At 38.7% G+C, this 21,022-nt stretch overlaps 1 protein-coding gene across 2 annotated transcripts in view; it reads left to right on the top strand.

Moving 5' to 3' along the window:
* Positions 1 to 21,022, top strand: part of ATXN7L1 (ataxin 7 like 1) — a 111,265-nt gene that overhangs the window by 24,931 nt on the left and 65,312 nt on the right. For both annotated transcript variants that reach the window (XM_048934081.1, XM_048934083.1), the window contains exon 3: positions 15,916 to 16,020. In XM_048934081.1, coding sequence (XP_048790038.1) covers positions 15,916 to 16,020 — 105 coding nt within the window. The remainder of the gene's footprint in view (positions 1 to 15,915; positions 16,021 to 21,022) is intronic.

Genomic DNA, 21,022 nt, shown 5'->3' with positions numbered 1-21,022 from the left:
AATAACCTCTTTGCTACACCCAGTCCTGTAGTGCTGGCGGGAAGATTGCTTTTGGGTGAAACTGGCAGGCCACACACCACAGCATAAATAGTGCTAAGTGATCCATTCGTTCCAGGTAGCTGGTAGGAGGATGATGGAAAACTGGTGCTGGTGAAAGTAGGGCTGCTGGGACCAGGCCATGTCAGCAAATATTGTTGTTGATCTTTCACAAGTTCGCACTGAGAACCTGAGACAATCACCGAGCAGACCTGTTTTCAGCAGCTTACTTCTAACCTCTGTACTGGTTTCTTGTGCGTTCTCCTGGAATGGTCTTAGCACCCTGGTAAAAATGGCTGAGCCCTTTAGGAATCATGGAGCTGTTAGAGTTGAAAGGGACCTGTATAAAGGTCATCTGGCCTAACCCCTGTGTAACAAACAGAGACATCTAGAGCTTGACCAGGTGCTCAGAGCCCCCTCTGGCCTGTCCTTGAGTGTCTCCAGGAGCAGACATCCACCACTTCTCTGGGCTGCCTGTTTAGTGCTTCTAGAACAGTGTTCTAGTGTTCTGGTATTCTACCCTTACTGTAAAAAAGAAAAAACTCTTTCCTTATATTTGTTCTTTTTTTTTTTTTTTTTTTTTTTTCTTCAATGTGAGAATATCACATTCATCTGCGTAAGGCTCCCTGGACCCTTCCCTTCTCCAGGCTGAACAGCCCCAGCTCTCAGCCTGTACTTGCAGGGGAGGTGTTCCATGCCTTGGATCATTTTTGTGGCCCTTTTCTGGATGCGCTCCATCAGGTCTGTGTCTCTCCTGTACTGAAGATTTCCCATCTGGGTGCAGTGCTCCAGGTGAGGGCTCACCAGCGCGGAGCAGAGGGGCAGGGTCACCTCCCTCACCCTGCTGGCCATGCTGCTTTTGATGCAGCCCAGGATACAGTTGGCTTTTGTGTGTAAGGGCACATTGCTGGCTCATGTCCAACTCCGCCATCCATCAGTACCCCACATCCTTATATGGTGACCTTGTTCAGATGTCAATAGCAGTGCAGCTGCTGTCATGTACCCACTGTGAGGAAATTCATGATGAAGCTGCCTTGAGAGGCACACTCAGTGCCTCAGTGGTGAAATGGCTGCAGAACAGCGGTTTTTTTTAGGTCGGTGTGGCACAGCTCAAAATCTGAACTGGCATGCTGATTCTTGATCACGTGCAGTGGTCTTTTAAACAGAAAAGCTTCTCAACCTGCAGAAATGCTGCCTCATGGTATTTGTATTACAGCTTGAAGTACTAGGAATTATTGCTGCTGCCAAATAGTGGAAAATTAAGCAATGTTTTGAAAAAAAGTGAGCTTCAAAGTTCCTTGTGGTACAAGTTCCTTGTAGTACATTAAATATTTAAGGTAAAAGTAAGAAAAGCAGTTATCCTGCCTTATTTTGAGGTGTTAATTCCCTAACAGCCACCCTTTTTTTTCTTCCTGTTCAGGAAGTAAGCTCTCCAAAGATTTAAGTTTAAGCCTCTGTTTGAGAATGTGAAAATGAAATTATTGCATAATTTTGTGTGTTAAATGGCATTCTGAGAGTTACATATATGCACATCAGAATATGATTTTTGCAATATTCAATAGGTGGCAGAATTTGAAACAGAACTACAATGAAATTGAACTAATAAGCTGCTTTCCTTCATTGAAAGGAAAGAGACCCATTAATAGTTTTTGTCATATGGATGGCCAAGCATTTGAAAGGCAATATTAAACTGATGATTTATATTATGGGTATTACTGAGCAATGTAATAAGTGGTGAGGATCTTTTTGATATATACAAATAACACATTTCACAGTTTTTTCATTTCTTTATTTTGCTGTTTCAGTACTACTAAATGTGCAGGTTTCTTCAGGTTTGCTTTTTGAATTTTTTTAAGGCCTTCAGAACTGAACTATCTTAAAATTTCAGAGGGGGTAACACTTTTAGTTTCTTCTGTTCATTCTTTAGATGGTGAAAGCTCTTAAACAATCTTATGGTCTTTTCTTCCTGATGAAGCAACAGCAGAAAAGATTCATTTTTCTCTCATCTAGACAGTGATTTGAGTGTCTCGGCACTTGGTTTGATCTTTTATAGGATGCTTGCTTTAACTACAGTTTTATTTTGAGGCTTTGGTTGATACTGTACGTGTAACAAACTGTATCTTTGTTGGAAATGCCCCTGAAGGAAGGAGGGAACACCTCTGAAATTAATGCGTATGTCTGTTTTAGGATGTTCGTACTAAAGATCTGATGGGTGTTGTAATACCGTGTGGAGATGTACTGAGCCTTGTGCTGTGCATGGGCATACTCTCTGCAAGGGTTGGGTATCTCAGAGGTAAGAATAGGCTTTGAGCATGGACCCAGTTAATCTAGTAAAAGTGCATGTATCTCCTCATCTTTCTTTGAGAATGGGGAAGAGATCACTGTACCAGCACAGTATGTTGCATTGCGAGACTAGTTTGTCTGTATTTAGCATCTTGTACCAGCAGTAGTATATTCTTTTTCTGGAGATATTTGTTGTGTACATATAACTGTAAGAGCTAATGATGTGTGTGTGCTTTTTTCAGACTAAAACATTTGACTGATCGTACTTGCAAGGATAATTATTCTCTTGAGAGCAGAACTCTAAAGACAAGAGGTATTTTCTGGAGTTGCATGTTAGTGGAACTAAAGGCTGCTCTTTACTCCGCTAGAAATACTATCAACTATTCTGTCAAAGTGGCCTTGGGGTAGAGTTTTTGTGAGTGCAAACTTCAGTTGAAAACATTCTCTTTCACATTTCCACATCCTGTTATCCATTTATGACCTTTCTCTCACATATTCTTTGGCATAAAATCCTCTCACTGCAGTAAAAGCCCACCTGAATGCTGTGGTAACTCAGTCTGCACATCAGCAAGAAAGAGAGCTAAGTTCTATGTCATTTATAGCTGTATGAAGGATAAAGAAGAGGAGGGATGGCTCCAACTTTGGCTGCTAGCAGCTATCTTTTAGAGTTCTGCAGGAATGATTGCAGAATTAATGCACACATGCTGTATTTTGTACAGTAGTCTATGGAAACATTTGGAACCATTCACATAGCATTCTGAAAGCAAATACTGAGGTTGATGTTTAGTAGTACCTTTCTCTGGGCATAGGAATTTGTACGTGTACAGAGTATTGTAAGAAGAGGACCTTTGCTTTCACTGCTTATTGCAAATTGTTGAATAACATATGAACAAAATTAGGTGGCTGGATGTTTTCAGTCCACTTACATTTTCAGGGTCTTCTGGAAATATAATGTAAAATACATCATTGTAGGAAAGAAAGGAGATATACATAATGGGATCTTGTTGAAAGTCTACCTGAAAGTAACTTCTAGGGGAGGGTTGGTATATATAAGACAATGTTCCTAAAGCACTGTTAAAGATGTAGGAGGCAAGACAAAAAACACAGGGCAGTTAGTGGCAGAAGGGCAACAAAAAGAATTGGCATAAGAATTAGTGTACTTTGGAAATAGCAGAACAATACATTTTCATATAATATCCAGCTGTCATTTAGGAATGAGCAGGCACCTTGCATCTTCGGTAAGAGGAGAGTTCTTATTTTGAAAGATGCTCTTTGCCCTTTGTTGTTGTTATTGAAAGGAAAATTACAGATCACACAGAATCACAGAATCACCCGGGTTGGAAGGGACCCCAAGGATCATGTAGTTCCAACCCCCCTGCCTAGCAGGGCCACCAAACATACACATTCAGATCAGGTTGCCCAGGACCCCGTCCAACCTGGCCTTGAACACGTCCAAGGACGGGGCATCCACAACCTCCCTGGGCAGCCCGTTCCAGGGCCTAACCACTCTCCTTGTAAAGAACTTCCCCCTAACATCTAACCTAAATCTTCCCTCCTTCAACTTGCATTCCCTTAGTCCTGCTGTTGTCAGCCCTTTTGAAGAGTTTACTCCCCTCCTGGGTGTAGGTTCCCTTCAGGTATTGATAGGCTGCAATGAGGTCACCCCGCAGCCTTCTCTTCTCCAGGCTGAACAAGCCCAACTCCCTCAGCCTGTCCTCATAGGGGAGGTGCTCCAGCCCCCTGATCATCTTAGTCGCCCTCCTCTGGACCCTTTCCAAAATCTCTATGTCTTTCTTGTACTGAGGGCTCCACACCTGGACACAGTACTCCAGGTGGGGCCTCACAAGAGCCGAGTAGAGAGGGACAATCACCTCCCTGTCCCTGCTGACCACCCCTCTCCTGATGGAGCCCAGGATCCCATTTGCCTTTCGAGCTGCCAGAGCGCACTGCTGGCTCATGTTCAGTTAGAGTGACAAAGCAGAAGTACCTTTGGTGGTGAACTTGGCAAGAGGCAATTATTGGAAGAATTTTACATTGGTATACGTGGCTACATAGGAAGTACCTTTTTTTTTTTTTTTAATTCATTCCTTATGTTTGTTGGTAAAACTTGTTTGTAAGAAATTTAATTTACACAGTAGACACCAAATATTTGGTGGTCATAGTAATTACTAGTCATTTACTTTAAAGTAGCAACCTAGTAGTGAGAGATGGTATATGCCAGACTTGCCCTTTTGCTGGACATCACATCTTTTTCTCAGGTGTACTGAAGCAACAGGATGTTTCCTTGTTTGTCATTAGGAAATGATAACTTGATTGGAAAAATATGTAGAATGCTCTCAGAGCTGAGGAACTAGGTGTGAAGTATAAAGAAACACAGATTTTCCTCAGTGATAAATGATACTTCAACAGCAGTAACAAAGAAAAAAAAAAAGAGGAACAACAACAAGACTTCTATAACAACAATTGATGAATTGATGGGAACAGCATATGGATTCACTCGTCCCATATGAAGACAAATAGTGAGGTGCTTCACATTTTCTAAATGACATAAGTGAGATTATGATTCCGTTTTTCTAAATTTTTTGTTTTTGCTCATTGTTTTCCATGCTAAAAAAAATTAAGAGTGTATAGTCAGTAGTCCTGATGGTACAGTCTATTATTACTATTGTTGAAGTTTGTTTAGAGTGAAAGTCATGAAAAATACTTATTTATAGAACATTCTTTTTAACCTTTACTGTAGGCTCTTACTCAAAAAAGTGGGATTTCTGTGAAGAATGAATAGTTTTCTTTGGTAATGTCAACAAAGAAGAATATTTGCTGTAATTGTACATGCCAACTGGATCTACAAATGCTCCTATAAAGATCATTAAGACTTCTTTAAGGCTTTATGATAGCACTGCAATTGTCACACACTATTTCTAAAATGTAGTGAGAGTTATCTTATTCATCGCCTGTTCTGTAGGAATAGAGAAGTCCAAGCCAAAATGAAGGGCTCTGCTGTGGCTGCAGTGTGTGGACGAATAGTAAGAGAACACAGGCTGCAATCTAAACAGGAGTGGCAGACAAAGAGCATATTATCCTGATTTTAGAGATGGGATACTGAGGCACAGAAAAATCTAATCAAGGTCATACAAGAATGTTGTTCTGGAGCCAGGAACTAAGCTCTCTTTCAGCCAGTTGTACTGCCTTCAACCAGAGTTGATCTTCTGCAGAAGAAAATGCAGCTTCCCAGACGAGAGACACGGTATCAGTTCTGTCTTGCTGAGTGTTTATGAAGAAAATGCCAGTTGTAGGATTAAGGTCTGTTTCATGGCAGTCTGCACAGAAGAAATAGGAGGGAAGTATTTTGAGTCAGGGGATTTTCTCTTGAAGAATGATTGACTGGAGTGAATGTTGTTGGTGTGTATTCTCAAGGAAGTGAAAGAAGAAAATCTGCACTCTTTGTAGGATTTTGCTGTAGTCTGTCCAAATGATGGTTCTACTAAAACAAGTTATGACAAATTAATTGCATTTAAAACTTCTTTATTTTTTCTCCTCATCTATGTTAAGGACTAGCGAATGTATTCAGCATTTCCTTAAAGATGAAAAAAAGCACAAGTTAAGTTTTAAGCACAATGTCAGAGAAGTTACACTCTTGCCACTTTTTTTTTTTCCAGGCCACCTAATTTATCATTTAATGTAAAATCATTAAAGCCATTGTTTTAACAAATGAGAAAAATAATGAAAAAAACTCTCAGTGACTCACCATGACCTACCATAAAGATGATGTGTGGTACACTGGTTGTGTAATTTGGAGAGAGGAGAGGTTATTATTTTATTTTCATTTCAAGTACTTTGACTCGCACAACAGGAAACTTTGGATCTTTGCACTAGGTACGTGGAGAAATCCTGCTGATTCTAATTAAAGTAATAGCTTACCTACACCATTAGTAAATATTTATTGATTATAGTGAACTCTTAGGATTATTGTGCTGTAAAAAAGAACACAAACTGACAGTAGTTGATGCTGACTTCTCACCTTTTTGGCTAGCCATAATCAGAAACGACATTCACACTGAACTAAGAATACAATTCTCTGGTTGCTCTGGCTGTTTCTCAGCTGTTCTAATAACCCCATAAAAGCTTGTTATGCTCTTGTGGTGATTGGTTAGCAATTGTTGCTTAAATTTGAACATCAGAAGTTATCTGTGAGATTTGCTTTGGAGTAGAGAAGGACCTGATTTTTTCCAGAATTAAAAGTGTATGAATATCTGTTTTCTTTTAAGTCTTAACTGGTGTTCTGTGGGGAGGAAATTACTTTTACAGATGAAACGTTCTTAGAATTGGCGTTGCTGTTGGTTCTGCTGCAGCAGTGTATACCAGTCATATGGGAGATGAGTATTTTTAATTGTACAAAGTCAGGAGGGAATGGTAACAGTTGCAGCTCTTCCTTCCATTTTCATGTCATAGCATCAAGGCTGTCCTTTGTGAATATCCTATCTGTTACAGCTTAACTCAAGGAAAGCATGAACAACCTCAAACCTTTCTTCTTTATCTCTTGTTTCAACTGCTGTTATCATATTAGTCTATCTCCAAAAGGGATCAAATCAAGTGCTCGCCAAGAAGCTCAGTAAGGAAGTCAGCCTTGTAAAGAAAGGGACAGGAAAGTTCTGTAAGAACATATTTCAAATTCTTGAGGTTTCACTTGCTAGGAACTGGAGAGCCTTTATTCTACTCCCTAAACACCATTTGCCTTGCTGGCTGGCTTGGTGCCCATCTTGGCAGTCATGGAAATCACCTGTGTTTTGATGGATGCTGATATGGCTATAGAGAAACAAAGAAAACAGTCTGCATCACTGATGCAAGGGAAGAAGTCTCCTTCTCCAGTAGCATTCTTAGCCAAACTTCTAGTGCCAAGCTACCAGAAGGAGTGAGCTCTACGATAGGAGTATTTGAGTGGCTCATCTTTCCTAGAAAATAAATAAATAAATAAATAAAATCCCCAATTGTCATTGATACTGTTTTCACCTTTGCCTATGGACAGACTAACATATGTAGCATGTGAAGACTCTCCTGACTTGCAGAAGTCTGATACACTTTTCTGAAATCTGTTAATGTCTCCGGCCCACCGAACAAGGGCTGCTCAGTGAAGGGCAGTGAGACCAGGCTGTTGCCCTGTGGCAGTCATCAGCTGTTGTAAAAGGAAAAGCTGAGAAGTCCTGGGCACCTTCTTCATAGCTTCAGTACTTCTGTAGCTTAGGAATATTTGAAGTACCAAGGAAAGCGTTGAAAAGAGATCATACATTTCAATGGGCTCTTAAATATCTCTGCTCTTCTGCAGTACTCTGCTAATTCTGCAGTACCATTGTGTTTAGGTTGGTTCCTTTTCAGAGTTACTGGTTCATCAGAAAGCTTCTGGCAATACATCAAAATCTTGTAATTTTGTCAATTACTGTAGCCAACAGGCGTCCTGAGATCTCTTCCTGTCCTCTGGATGCCAAGGTGTGCTGTCCCAGCAGAGATGCTGGCAGAGTCCACCTGCTGCAGATGTCTGAGTAAGCATGTATGTGGTGAAACCCTGCAGCTGTTGCTAAAGGTCAGGCATCTAACTGTGGAGAGCCATACATCAATCTTAAATGAAATGTAGTCCCATCATCCGTGAAGGATACTGTTGGTGCTGACAGGACTCATTTGCAGCAAGCCCTCTGTTGATAGGTGTTCAAGAAGAAAGAATTGTTCTGTTGCCGCATAATGATTCATGGAGAATCTCCAGTTAGGTTGTATGACATTGACCTGGAGTTACGAGGGAAATGAAGATGATTCCAAGCTATTTCTCTTCTTTCGGTTTTCAGAACTGAATAAACCTGGTCTAATGCAGTGACTGCATTTTTTCTCCCCTGTGTGTGCACAGCTAAGTGTGAACACACTCAGTCTCTAGTATTTTTGATAGTAATATACTTAAGCTCGTAAGAGAAATTCACTCCTTCTGCAAGGTCAGAGCAGGTCTTCCATGCCTTATTCTCCATGTGCAGGTGGCTGGGTGTTCTACACGTATGTTCTACACTTGGGATGTCATCTCTGATTCTAGATATGGATTGTGTAGTTGGGGTCTTTACAAATAAGGTATCTTTCAGTGTTTCTTACCATCAATGATTTACTTTTGACTCTCATTTCATAATAAAGTTACTATCTTGGTGATTTCCAGACATAAGTAAGACAAAGTTTGTAGCTGGAGGTGATATCTTTAAAAAGACTAATTGTATCTGGTAGGGAAAACAGAAACATTTTTGGACATACCTCATCTCCATATGGCCCAGAAGCCAAATCTAACTGTTCACCTGTGTAATTGAAGTACTGTCTATGTTTACAAGACTCCTGATTCCTTAGCAGAGGTTTAATTGCCTGTCACCCTGCTGAACTCTTTTGCCATTGCATTCTACCCATGTCTTGCTCTCCCAGTTTTTCCCTGCAGATTTAGAAGAGAACAGGCAGTGCAGGGCAACTTCTATCTCAGCTCTCACTGCACCCTCCTGGGACATCAATCCACTCCAGGCCTGAGCTGCAGTGGCTGAATGCATATATACACTGTATATATGACTATCTGTAGACTTTAACTGTATTTTAGCAGCTTGAATGTTTGTGTTTACCCTATAGTATAAAATCTCATCTAAAAAATTAACAGTAAAGCTTTAACAGGAATTCATGTGGCCAACCAAGTGAACCTTAGTGACATGGGACCCTCTCTCAACATGCTCTGGTTTCTTAGTATCATTGCCAACACCATTTGTCATTGAAGGACAGGCAGGAAGGCCAGGGTGTTCAGGAACAGAGAAGGTAAAAGTTAACCTGTTTGGTTACCTGACTGAAGAGTGAAGTAGTGAAGTGGGAACTTGGTTTGAAAGATCATTTTAGTGTTAGAAGTGTATAAAGAACTATGTAAAGCAGATGATGTGCTACTGAATGCTGGTGGCAGAAGGCAGGGGCAGGAGGATGAAGGATGAAGGGGAAAAAGACCATACCAGTGCCTAACTTTGATCAGCGTAAATTCCTATGTCACTGCTGCCTGATTTACAATTGAAACAGAAAATTGCAAAATAACATTTATTCTAAGCGTCGTACAGTGTTACAGAAAGAAGATTGTTAGAGAAGAAATCAAATGCCTTTTCAAACACAAAGGAGTAGCTGGGTGCTTTACTGGTTTGTCCTGTGTCAGGAGCTGCACTTTATCTGCATTGTAGAGAGTGAAATAAAGACTCTGGGAGCAGAAGAGCTGTTTTCTGCCTGCTCCAGGAGGTAAGAACTTCCATAGGAACAAGTTTTCAGAAGTGGGGTTTTCAAGGAGAAAGAACTTTTATTAGCTGCTGTCTCATCATCTGCGTTATCTTAAGATGTGGAAAGCTGAGATTTCGTGGTGCTGCAGGTGTGCAGCACGTTTTTTAACATGTGAGTTTTATATTGTCCAGTATTCTTGTGATGCATTATTTTTGTGATAGCCCTGGCAAATCTGATCCTGTGCTGCCAACTTATTGTAGGCTGAAATTGTGAATAGCCTGCATAAATTTTATAAAAGTCAGAATTCTAAAAGAAAAGCCTCTTTTTTTCCTTCCTTCCCTCCCCCCCATTTATTTTGTTGTTGTTGTTGTTGCATACTGTGTCGTGCAAAATAGTAACGTCAGCAAAGCTTACTTTACAATCTTTTCAACAGATTGTTGTTCTGAAACAATTTTGAACATTTTCTCTCATTTGTTAGGAGTCTTTGGGAATAGAAGTCACCACTTTCAACTTCAGTAGAGTCTCAAACTGTCTGGGTAATACTGTGTAGTGCAAAATCCTACACTGTCATTGTGAGTGGTATGTCCTGCATTAATGTAATTAATGGAAAATTCCCAGTGTCCTTTAGGATTGCTGACATCGTCATGATTGCTCTAAGCTGGGATGCAACATACCATCCAAAGCTACTGCTCTGGCTTGAAGGTGTTACCACTGAGACTTCTTACTGCACTGACTTGTCAGTTCTATCTGCCAGGGGGGAGGGTGCCCCTTCATTTTTCTCATCTTGATCAGTGTTTTGTTTCAATTTATTATTGCTGTTGTTGAAAAGGCCAATATTTCTGTTTTCTTCCTATCAGTCAGTTGGGTTTTAAGAGTACAGTTCCCTATATTAACACCCAAAGTGGCTTGGCCAGAACTTAGGACAGTTGCATTTGGTGCTATGTTAGTTGTGTCCTGAATATTTAATTTTACGTTTTCCTCAATTTCATGGTTACTTCAGCTATGCCTGCCTTTCTTTAATCAGAAAAGAAAGCTTGTTCGTTACTTTGTGGTTCTGACCATGAAGTTAGCCATGAACTGAGCACAGGCTTGGAATAAATGACATCCAGAGGTCTCTTTCACCTTAGATTATTCCATGATTAATTGCAACTGTGACTCCAGCACTTCCAGGAGTAGAATGCAATTGACACTGGACAGCTAATTATTGAAGCAATTTGCCTTTTTTTTTTTTTCATTGAAAGGGGAAACAAAAGGAAAATCGTATATGGGGGGAGAATGAAGGCTAATGCAAGGAATGTTGTATTTATTGCTAAGATGAGACTACCCTGTCTATGCAAGCATGTGTACCTGCTGTTTCAATGATACCCAAAGGACTACTTTGTATTGTTTCAGTTTTAAGTTTATTTTCACCATTCAAATTACTTAGCTTAAGTAATCTCAAATGTAAAAGTAATGTAATGCACTGTAAGATTTTTTGTTCCCCTCCATTTCTGAATGCTGCAGAGATTTTTCAGCTCTAGAGCAAGAGGGAAATATTGAGCAAATTTCTAGATGCAGACTTTTGGAAGTCTGTATCTCTGCATGGGTTTGGATTTTCTTTTCATTGCTTTTTTTTTAAAAGCTGTTCTTTTGTTAGTTTTAAACCACTTTGTAGTGTTCCTTCTCTCCTCTTTCCCACCCTTCTTCCACATATACGTCACTAATATTTTTTAAGTAGGCCTTGTGTGATTACTTAGCAAAGCAACTGATATATAAAAGGATGTTTAAAGTGTGTACAATTTGTAGCAAAAGAGCATCATTAAAAGTTTAATTTCCCACACATTATTGTGAGGTCTTGCTGTTCACAATAACCTTAATTCGATGGGAGAAGAATGTTTTAGATTATTTCTAGCTTGTGTTTTACGATATGGCTGGATGTAAATGATTATAAATTATATAATAACAGAGACAGAACTTCATATAACTCATCTGGCTTTGATTGTTGCTAAAAATAATTATTTTGTGTGTTACTGTAGAAGTTAAAAGTTGTATCTGACACTGCATTTTTGTGTTCCTGCTACAGCTTGTAGAAGCAGTGTTTTCTTTCCTTTCTGTGGCTTTTGTGCTTTTTAATGCACATTTTACCAAGTCTTACAAAACTGTGTCATGTGGCTACAACTGTCTTTATAATTGCAAATGCTAGTAATATGAAAGCTACAAGCAGAATGTATTTGTTTCCCAAGCACTACAGCAAAGCATCTACACAGTAATAGTAGGTTTAAGATTTTAATCTGAGAATGCCAGGTTTCTTACAGTCAGCATTCACTGTCTGTGATTCCACGTACCTTGCATGTTTTACACATGATATGGACGCTCCACATCCTGTTAGTCAGGTAGCTCACTTGCAAGCAAGACTTTTGTCCATGCTTGGTATTAACAGACATGGCAGGCCAAAAGATTTCATTATGGGGGTCCAACGATTTGATGCAGCAAGGAGAAGGGCACTTAAGAGTGCACTTCCACAAAGTCTGGCAGGGCTATATAATTAGTTGCCTGTCTTTTCTTGCCATCAAAATCTGCTTTCAGTCTGCTGAAAGGATCTTCAGATAGATGAAAGAATACGATAGGGCCCATGAGCAGCTTTTACTTTATGGAAGTGGTGTGCAGCTCTTCTGCCTTGAACTTGTAGTTATCTGTATTAGCAGTTAGCAAACAAGAGGGTCACAGGCTATGATAGAGATCACTGTGCCAATGTGGGTTGAGTGATGCCAGCTTCAGTCTCTCTTTGCCCTTTAGAGGACCCCGGTAGTGGTAGAAGATAAATGCTGATCACAGTCCTTCTCTCTTTGGTCCCTCCCTGTTCTTTCAGAGTTTAGTATTACTTGAGAATGAGATGATCTTTAAGTTCCCTTCAAACCAAAGCCATTCTGTGATTACTTGATAGTTGCATACCTTATTTACAAGTTTTCTGTTGTCTTCTTCTATATTCTTTCCTTTTTTCTTGAAGAGGTCCTTCCTGAGCTAACTTTGGAAAGAGCTGTTTTCTTTTCTGAAGCTAACCTTTCCTGAGGAGCTTATTGCCAGTGCTTCCAGCTAACAGCCAGAGAGGTGCAGTGGTTGCCTCTAGAAGATAAGTCTTTGTTTGGAGACACTGTTTTTTTTGCTGCAGATAAAAAGATCTAGATTGTCAAATGGCTGTAATCAGATCTAGGAACAGTTATGTCCAAACAAACGCTTTTGTTCTGGTTGCTTTGGGTAGGACATATCAACAACTAACTGTTCTATTATATAAGTATATATATACATATATATATACTTATATTGCCTGCTTCCTTTTTCAGTTTGTACTGTCCTTGTTTCTTGGTTCTAAATTCTCTGCGATACAGATTGCATTTGTAATACTGTCATGCCTAATAAATCTCTGATTTGAATTTCTGGCGAGACAATACTAATGCTTGGTACAGCTTTTAATTAAAAAATAATTTTTATATAATGTGTGTGTGCTTACAAATCATGAGTCTAATCAGGAAGATTGATTTCTGCCGGTGTTAACATCAATGGAACTACTAAGGTTAGTTGAACCAGATTAGACTTGATGAATTTTTGCTCTTATAAATTCCTGAATAATGAGTTTTTAAGGAATCCAATCTGAATGACATTGTTTATAAAAGTTTTTTAGGTACCATGATTAAAGAACAACAATTTATTTGTGTAGTCTGATTCCTGCTTTTGATTTTCGACTTGTAGTTCTTCAGTCCTTCGGTTAGTTTAAGTGGCTTTTGATAGGTAACTAATAATCAACTTGGTAACAGAAGGCTGATACTTACAGTGGAGGTTTGCACTTCCACCAGACTATTGCTATGAATCCGCAAACTCAAAAAAAACTTCCAAGGTGCTGCTTTCAGGATGTCACTTACACTGCATCTGTGCAGTACCCTGATGCTGTATCCCTCACAGCTGTTTTGGTACACCCTCTTGCATGTCTGTGTAGTATCTTTGCACCTCAGCTTCTGCCACCTCAGTATCACAAGAACCTGAGTGTTTGCTGTTTGCAGAGAGCTTGCAGGTACTAGAACTTGCCCTTCTGTGTACTTGACCATGTCTGGTGAGAAAAAGCAGACAATTTAGTGATCCTTTGAACTGACCTGATTTCTTATTCTGTGTCCTTGGATAGATTTCCGCTATATTAATACTGTACGTGTCTCTGTAAGTTATTCCCTGCAGTCAGTCTCTATGCTTTGGAGCTAGGTATAATGAAACCTTGTATACAGAAAGGTGCAAGCTAAGTGCAACTTGAAGAATTTAACATTGAAAAGGTTGCAACTTTTAAGTATCTTTTGTATTTGCAAAAGGCAAGTTCTGTGTCTTTTCATGGCAAGACTGTCATTGCACTATTCAAGCAAGAAGAAAAAAGAAATATTCTATAAACATAATGAAATGGTTGGGTTTGAGCTGGGAGTCTGTATCAAATTATACCTTGAAGAAATACTGTTTTCATTGGTGTTTTTAAATCTGTTAGTTGTTATCTGTATGTTCTGATTGGAAATGAGGTTTTAACTATGTAAGAACTGCCTATGTAAAGTGATCTTTAAGATCACTAACTTATCACATGTAAAGAATTGAATAAAGCAAACAGATCAAAGTAGTTATACTTAATTACTGCACTCCTTCAAATTTACCTCAAATGTGTTATTTGTAGTCACCTGCTTGTGGTGCATTGAAAGCTTCAGGTGGTCCAGGCCTAGTGCTGCAAGGTGACAGTGACTCATTCAGCCAGGTGACAGCCTGGTAAGAGCAGTAACAGAAACAGGGCTTGATTTTCAGGGGTAAAGGGCAATATCCGTGAGTTGGTAGTACTGGTGTGTGCCTAAGGAAGCCTGCTTGGAGCTGCCTGTGGGGCTGCCTGGATAGCAGGAGGGGCTGCCCTGCTCCTGGGGAGCTCTCACAGTCTGAAGTTTCTGCTAAGATCATAAGCAACTTGCACAGCAGTGCAGGCCAGCCCAGATCACTTAAAACGTATTGCTAAGGACAGAATGTTTGCTTTTGGTAAGAACTAATGAAATAATGCACTTGCTTAGTCACTTTTTGAAAGAAATAGCTATCATTAAATAAAAGTGACACATCAAAAACCTCTTGGAGAAGTAATGGTTATCAATCACTGCTGCTGTTGTGCATGTTTATTGTCACTGAGGATCTTTGTGTTTTTCTTCCAGTTGAAGAAGTGCCTGCCTAAGAGGTGCCAGGCTGTTGCTTCAGTCTGAGTCAGAAGGCATTTTTGCAGGTTTTGTAATGGATTTGGGATGCTGCTGAATAACACTGGAATGCCATTTTGTGATGTCTTTATTAAAGATGTGACGTATTTAACTAAATGACAGCAAGTAAAGGTGTTACTGGCCTGTGTGGCTCAAATGAGACACAGTTCCTAATGCAGTAATGCCTTTCTTGGCAGCGTTGGCTCCGATGGCGCAGTCGTGGGACCAAATATAGCTGAAGTTACTTCCCTTAAAGCTGAAATTTAATGGCTGAGCACACGTGCTTGTTCTCAAGTTATAGCAATGCAGAGCGAAGTGTGTTAACTCACTGCTGTTAGAGCTCTGAGGCCTTTAGTAGTAATTTAAGCCCATTTTCTCTCTGCTTGTAATGGCTTAAGAATGTGTGTGTTGCCTTCTGTGTTTCAGCTGAGAAGGACAAGTGCCCATCATCGTGTGACTGTCCCATCATCAGATTCCATGCAATTCCTTGTGCTGTCACTGGGAAATACCTCATTAACCATCGTTGTCTCTTCCCAGTTTTTTCAAACAGGAGAGCATTGAACAAGGAGGGAGATTTTCAGAGAACAAGGAATTTCATGTCATTACATCTGGTTCAGAACAAGGATGGCATTCCTGACTGTGTGAAGCTCTTGTAGCATCCCTGTCCTTGGCTGCTGTAACAAGCTTTTAAGCAGGGGACTTTCTGCAGCAATCTGTAATTGAGCTTGGAATATTGTAACACGGAGCATATAATTCATGCACTGTGTTCTCTGAAAGAATCTTTTTGAAGAGATCTGAAAAGGCGTACTCTTCTGCTGTTTCTACAGCTGACCAGCACAGAAACGTTTAGTGCTCTTCTTGGCAGTGAGCACTGCTGCCTGCCTTCTGACTCAGACTCAGGGAATGTGTCCACAGCTGTAGTATAGGACCTTGAAACCCTGAAGAGGGAAAAAATCTCTTCAACACAGTAATAAACTGTTACGGAGCAGTGTATAAATTTGCTTTCTATAAGTTAATATAACAATAGGGCCCTACGGTATTTAATTTTTTTTTTCTTAACATTTACTTAAAGCATAATTTCTAATTCTTGTATATATTTTTAACTTTCCCACAGATATGCACTTATTTGGCCATTATCCAGCTCATGATGATTTCTATCTTGTAGTGTGCAATATCTGCAATCAGGTAGTCAAGCCACAGGTTTTCCAGTCGCACTGCGGTAAGTGAATGTTTTCTTTCCTGAATTACAGTGCCAAATCAGCCTATGGTTCTCTTAAGAATTGTTACATATGGTCATGACAGAGGCATTGCAGATACGTTTCCAATTATCTTGTGTTGTTTCCACAGAAAATATGAGGAATGCCTTCAGATAAGCATGTTTCATGTAAAGAACAAAATTAACTCAGTTATCCTAGAAGCTGGGCTTTTTGAGTTGAACTTGTTATACTAAATTAAGCTATTTTAACCATCCCTGTGGGTTAGATGCTAGCTAACCTAAAACTATTATGATGTAATGTTGGATTATCTTTTATTGAAGCAGCATGGTGATACTGGTTGATGTTAGCTAGAACTTGGATGTTGTGATGAGTTGTTTTCTGATGGGATTTATACATAGGTGCTTATAGGGTTTATTTTATTTCTGATAGGGCTTAACGTTTAACATAATTGGCATGTTGCGTCACATTTGTTAAGATTTGCTTGAAAACTTGAGAAACTGCAGAAATGTGGAGAATACTTATTTCTCAATTAATATGATAAGGTGATAATTTTTATTTGTAAGTAAAATAGCTTTGGTTAGAAATTTTTGTTATTGATTAACAAACTGCTGTCAAATATTCTCTAAAAGCTTCATCCCAAGGTCTGGTTTATTTATTATTTATATGGTGGTTTCTTCATTATTTGTCCAGTAGTTTGTTTCTGGTTTGTTGTTTTGAAGGATTGCAAAGCATAACTGGAATGGCTCACTTTGCATGAGATTTTTGAAATTTTTCTTCTTAAAATTCAGTTTAACCAAGTAAATTTGAAGGTGATTGCAAAATAATGAATGGTAGCTAGTGGTGGTATCAGTGACATACATTGAGAACAAACAAACAAACAAACACTAAGATTTTCCTTGCCTGTGTGCGACAAATAGACCTCATAAATCCTGTGTCCCCTTCAGTCTTCTCAATAACAAGGCAGCACAGTAAGTGAAAAATGTGAAAAATGTATTTGCTATGAAGGAGTGATTACCAAAATATTACCTTGTGCTCTTATGGATGGACTCGTAGCAGCCAAGCAGGAGTAATTGCATGCATGTTGAAAATAAAAATGGAACTAATGCATTAAACAGAGGTATGTCATAAACCAAAAAATAAGTGCTGATGAATTCCTGACTAATTTCTATCAAAAATGCATTGATGTAGCCTTCTGTAGCTGTACTGGACGTGACCTTCTGGCTTGGGAAGCAGTATGAAGTTGGGCCTGTTTTCACACAGGAGCCATGCAGAACTCTTACAAGAAGTGTAAAATGTGCTGAATTAGAGTTTTGAATTTTTTATCTGTCAAAATTTGCTACAGGATGACATAGTTAAAACAACCATTCTCTGAATACTTGTTATATATAAGAGCAGAGGTGGTGGAATTTTTTAGTAATACGTCCTTTAAACAATATTGAGGATACTGAAAGGAATTGTGGTAAGGATAACAGAAAGCTAAGTAGCTGGGCAAAATATTTCTTATAGATGAGAGTGAAGTAATCCATGTTGGAAGGAACTTTCTGAGCTTACTAGAATTGACCATAACTTTTCTGTTAGTGTGTTGTCTGTGAACTGCTAAGATAACTGTGTCTGTTCCTTTTTCCTTTTCTCCATTATATTTATGCAGTTCTTTCACTTCATTCTCACAATCCTGTTACACTGAACAATTGGACAAATTCACTGAACAAATTCTGGATTGCTTGATTTAAGACCCCAAGGTTAATAAAGACTTCTAAATCAAGAGTCTGCATTAAAAGAGGTTGAGAATATTGAAAATAATTGACCAAAGGCTTTACCCCTTGAAGATTATATTTAATGTACTTAACTACTTAATGTAGTCAGACTTATTTCAGGAAATGTATACAAGAATATGTTCAAAGAGCCTGTACAAGAGCTCTAAATGTATGTCTGTGTTTTGTCTTAAAGATGAAACAAAAAAAGTGATATACTAACTATACAGAGAAGAAGTTTTAGAAGAAAGAAATGTTCTTGGAGGACTTAGTAATTCTTGTATAACAACAGTGATATTTTTTTAAGTATGTTAATCTACTGCAAATACTGCATGTTGTGTAACTGACATGCATTGGCTAACATACAACCATTCTGATAAGAAATGGCTGAGATATAAAGAATGCATCTTGTTAATCAGATTTTAATTGATTTGGTTGTGCAGCAGTATAACTGTAAGTTCAGTGATACTGAAGATCTGTCAGTAGACTTTGAGGTTATTTAAGACTGTGCTATTCACTGTAAAACACATTATTTCACATCTTGAAATGCAGCTTTAATGTTGAAACAAAGGCAGTGAAAGGAGAAAGCATTAGAAGCCACCACTGTTCTTTTGGCTCATGAAGGCTGCATCATGGGGAGTCTTTATTGCTACTGACAGGAACTGGTAGAGATTTATCCCAGAATCTCCTGCAATGTGTGGTTTGTTACTAATATTCCTGGTAAGAAACAATGCATATTCTCTCAGTAAGGATTTAGATCCATGCCATACATGTGCTTTTTGTCTCTGAGTTCCCTGCATTGCAGCGTAAAGGTCCTGGTTTTGGAGCTTGATTTGCAATGCTTAGTTTAGTGAACATTTGGGCTCCTCTTGTGCCCATGATGGCGTGTGACTTTCTCCAGAGCATTAGAAGACCCAGTGCTGCATTTGTCTCTAATGTCAGACATGTGGCAGCCATCCTCAATGATGCTGGGAAGTTGCGAAGATTGAAGAAGCAGATGTTGTTGTTTAACTTTTAAGGGTTTGCTTCCTGGACTAGCAGAAGAAGAGAGAAATCTGGTTGTGGTTCAAGCTTCTTCAATGGGGGCCGATATGTCAAACAACCTTGGAGTGACAGAAGTCAGAAAAATAAAGTAAGAGATCTGGCTAATTGGAGGACTGAATTGCTGAACTTGGGAGCCTGTAATGAACATAGCATAAAACCTAGTGTTGTGAAATACCAGATCTGTCCAAACCTCTAAGAGAAATGCTGAATTATTAAGAGCAATTTCAGATCCTTACACCTGTCAAATAAACGTTTGCATCCATTTGTAAGGATTAAACCATTCATATACATATGACACAAAGTAGCTTCTTAGAGTGGAACAATATCTTTTTTTTTAATATGTGAACATGTATTTATTTCTTCATTAAGGGCATTGAAATAAGACATCAGCCTAGTTAGATGGCTTGTAGCATATCTAAGTGTATTGGTATGTGGAGAATTTTAGTTTTGAGACTGTTTGTTCTCAAATGCTGACCTCAATGAAAATGTAGAACATTTTTGGGACACTAAAAGTGTAGTGCTTTACTATCCCTGAAGTGCATAATGTTCCTAGCATTTGCTTTTTGTTTGTTTTCTCCAATATATCTGTTTTCTAGAAGGTTTTTAGAGCAGCAGCCTGTGCTGAGGTGTCTGACGTACAACTTCTCTTATCTGTGGTACTCTGTCTGTTGCTTGTTAAGACAGGCCTGTACCGTTTCCCAGGAGATGTTTCTCTTATTTTAGCCCCAGTCAGAGCAAAGCTTCATATTCTTATCCTGCATTATCCTTTATTGGAATAAAAAGCATCACATACGGATCTGGTTATTTTTTTCAGAAATGTTCCTTACTCTCGTAGACTTGTTAACTTTGGTCTTTTCCTGTTGAAAAGAAAATCTCTTACAAAAGGTAGCTCTGCAATAGCAGAGAGCTTGTCAAAACATCTTAGCTTCTTCTTTTAAAGTGAGGAAATAAGATAATGAGAAGAAAGTGTTAAAAGTAAAGGGGGAGAGGAGGCGTTGAATTACTAAGCTAAATAATGAAGCTTGGTTAAACAATAACTGCACTATAACCATGAAAGAAAGTTTCCAAACATACTCTGGAACAGTTTCAAGAAATATGGAGGGTATCTTAATGAATGGAATGGTTAGGATCCCCATTTGATGTAGTAGCATGTAGAGGAGAACAATTTTGCTTCATCAAGGAAAAGTGGCTACAGAGATCTCTGTTCATTTCTTTAGTGGAGGTTCATTGCTGTCTGTCCTTCCTGTTTCTAAGTTTGTTCAAATACAGTCTTCTGATTAAGAAGTAGAAATTCTTATTCCTTAAAAAAGAAAAAATCATCCTTGATGTGTCTTACTTGTGTTAAAAATCCTTGGGTTGACATACTCATGTCCTTATGAAAGTAGGAAAACTGTTATTTCCTTTTGATCTTTCAGTTTGGTCGTATAAGCATCACTGAAAAAAAAACAAGCTGGAAAGTAATGAAGTGCAGAAGAATATAAATAATTTTCCTAGGAGAAGTTATATATTTTGAATTACTCAGACTAGTTATTCTACATTATAATATTTGCTTGTTACAATTTAATGAACCACAAATAAAGAACAGAAGGCTGAGTATGTATTGCATACTGCATATTGCAGTATGAATAGTAATGCTTGGCTTTTCTAACACAACTAAGAACACTAGCAGCAAGTATTTTTGCGTGTTCATAAGAGTTTTGTTAGGGGTATCACTGTCACATTCGCTGGATTATTCTCAGTTTTGATATGATTTTCAATTACTCCTTGTCTTTTTTTTTTTTTTTAAGTACACATTTGTTTTTGTTTTTTTAATGGTAGTATTTTATCCATTGCACTTGATCTTTTATCAGAGGAAGCGTTCCTGTGCCCTTTAATGACAGTGATGTTTTGAATGATTTTCATTCTGTTGCTGTGATTCTTTTCACAAAACTTGTTCTGCAGTATCTGTTTATCAAATGAATTTCTGGCTCTCCTGTGGTTAGGTTTCACTACAGAAGAGAACTAAAATAATGAAAATTACTCTCGTCCCCCCCTGCTTTTTGTTAAATGTAGCAACAGTTGTTTAATGTTAGCAGCTGGACTGGCAAGAATCCAAGTATTCTTTTTTTCTTTTTAGGAGGTAGAGAAGGAACTGAGTATTTTGTACGTACTGTATTTGTACATTTGACTTGTGCCATTGGCTAGGATACACTGATTTTTTTTCTGCAAC

The sequence above is a fragment of the Lagopus muta genome, chromosome 1 (assembly GCF_023343835.1).
Source record: "Lagopus muta isolate bLagMut1 chromosome 1, bLagMut1 primary, whole genome shotgun sequence".
Taxonomy (NCBI): Eukaryota; Metazoa; Chordata; class Aves; order Galliformes; family Phasianidae; genus Lagopus; species Lagopus muta.
This window is presented reverse-complemented; position numbering and strand designations above follow the sequence as displayed.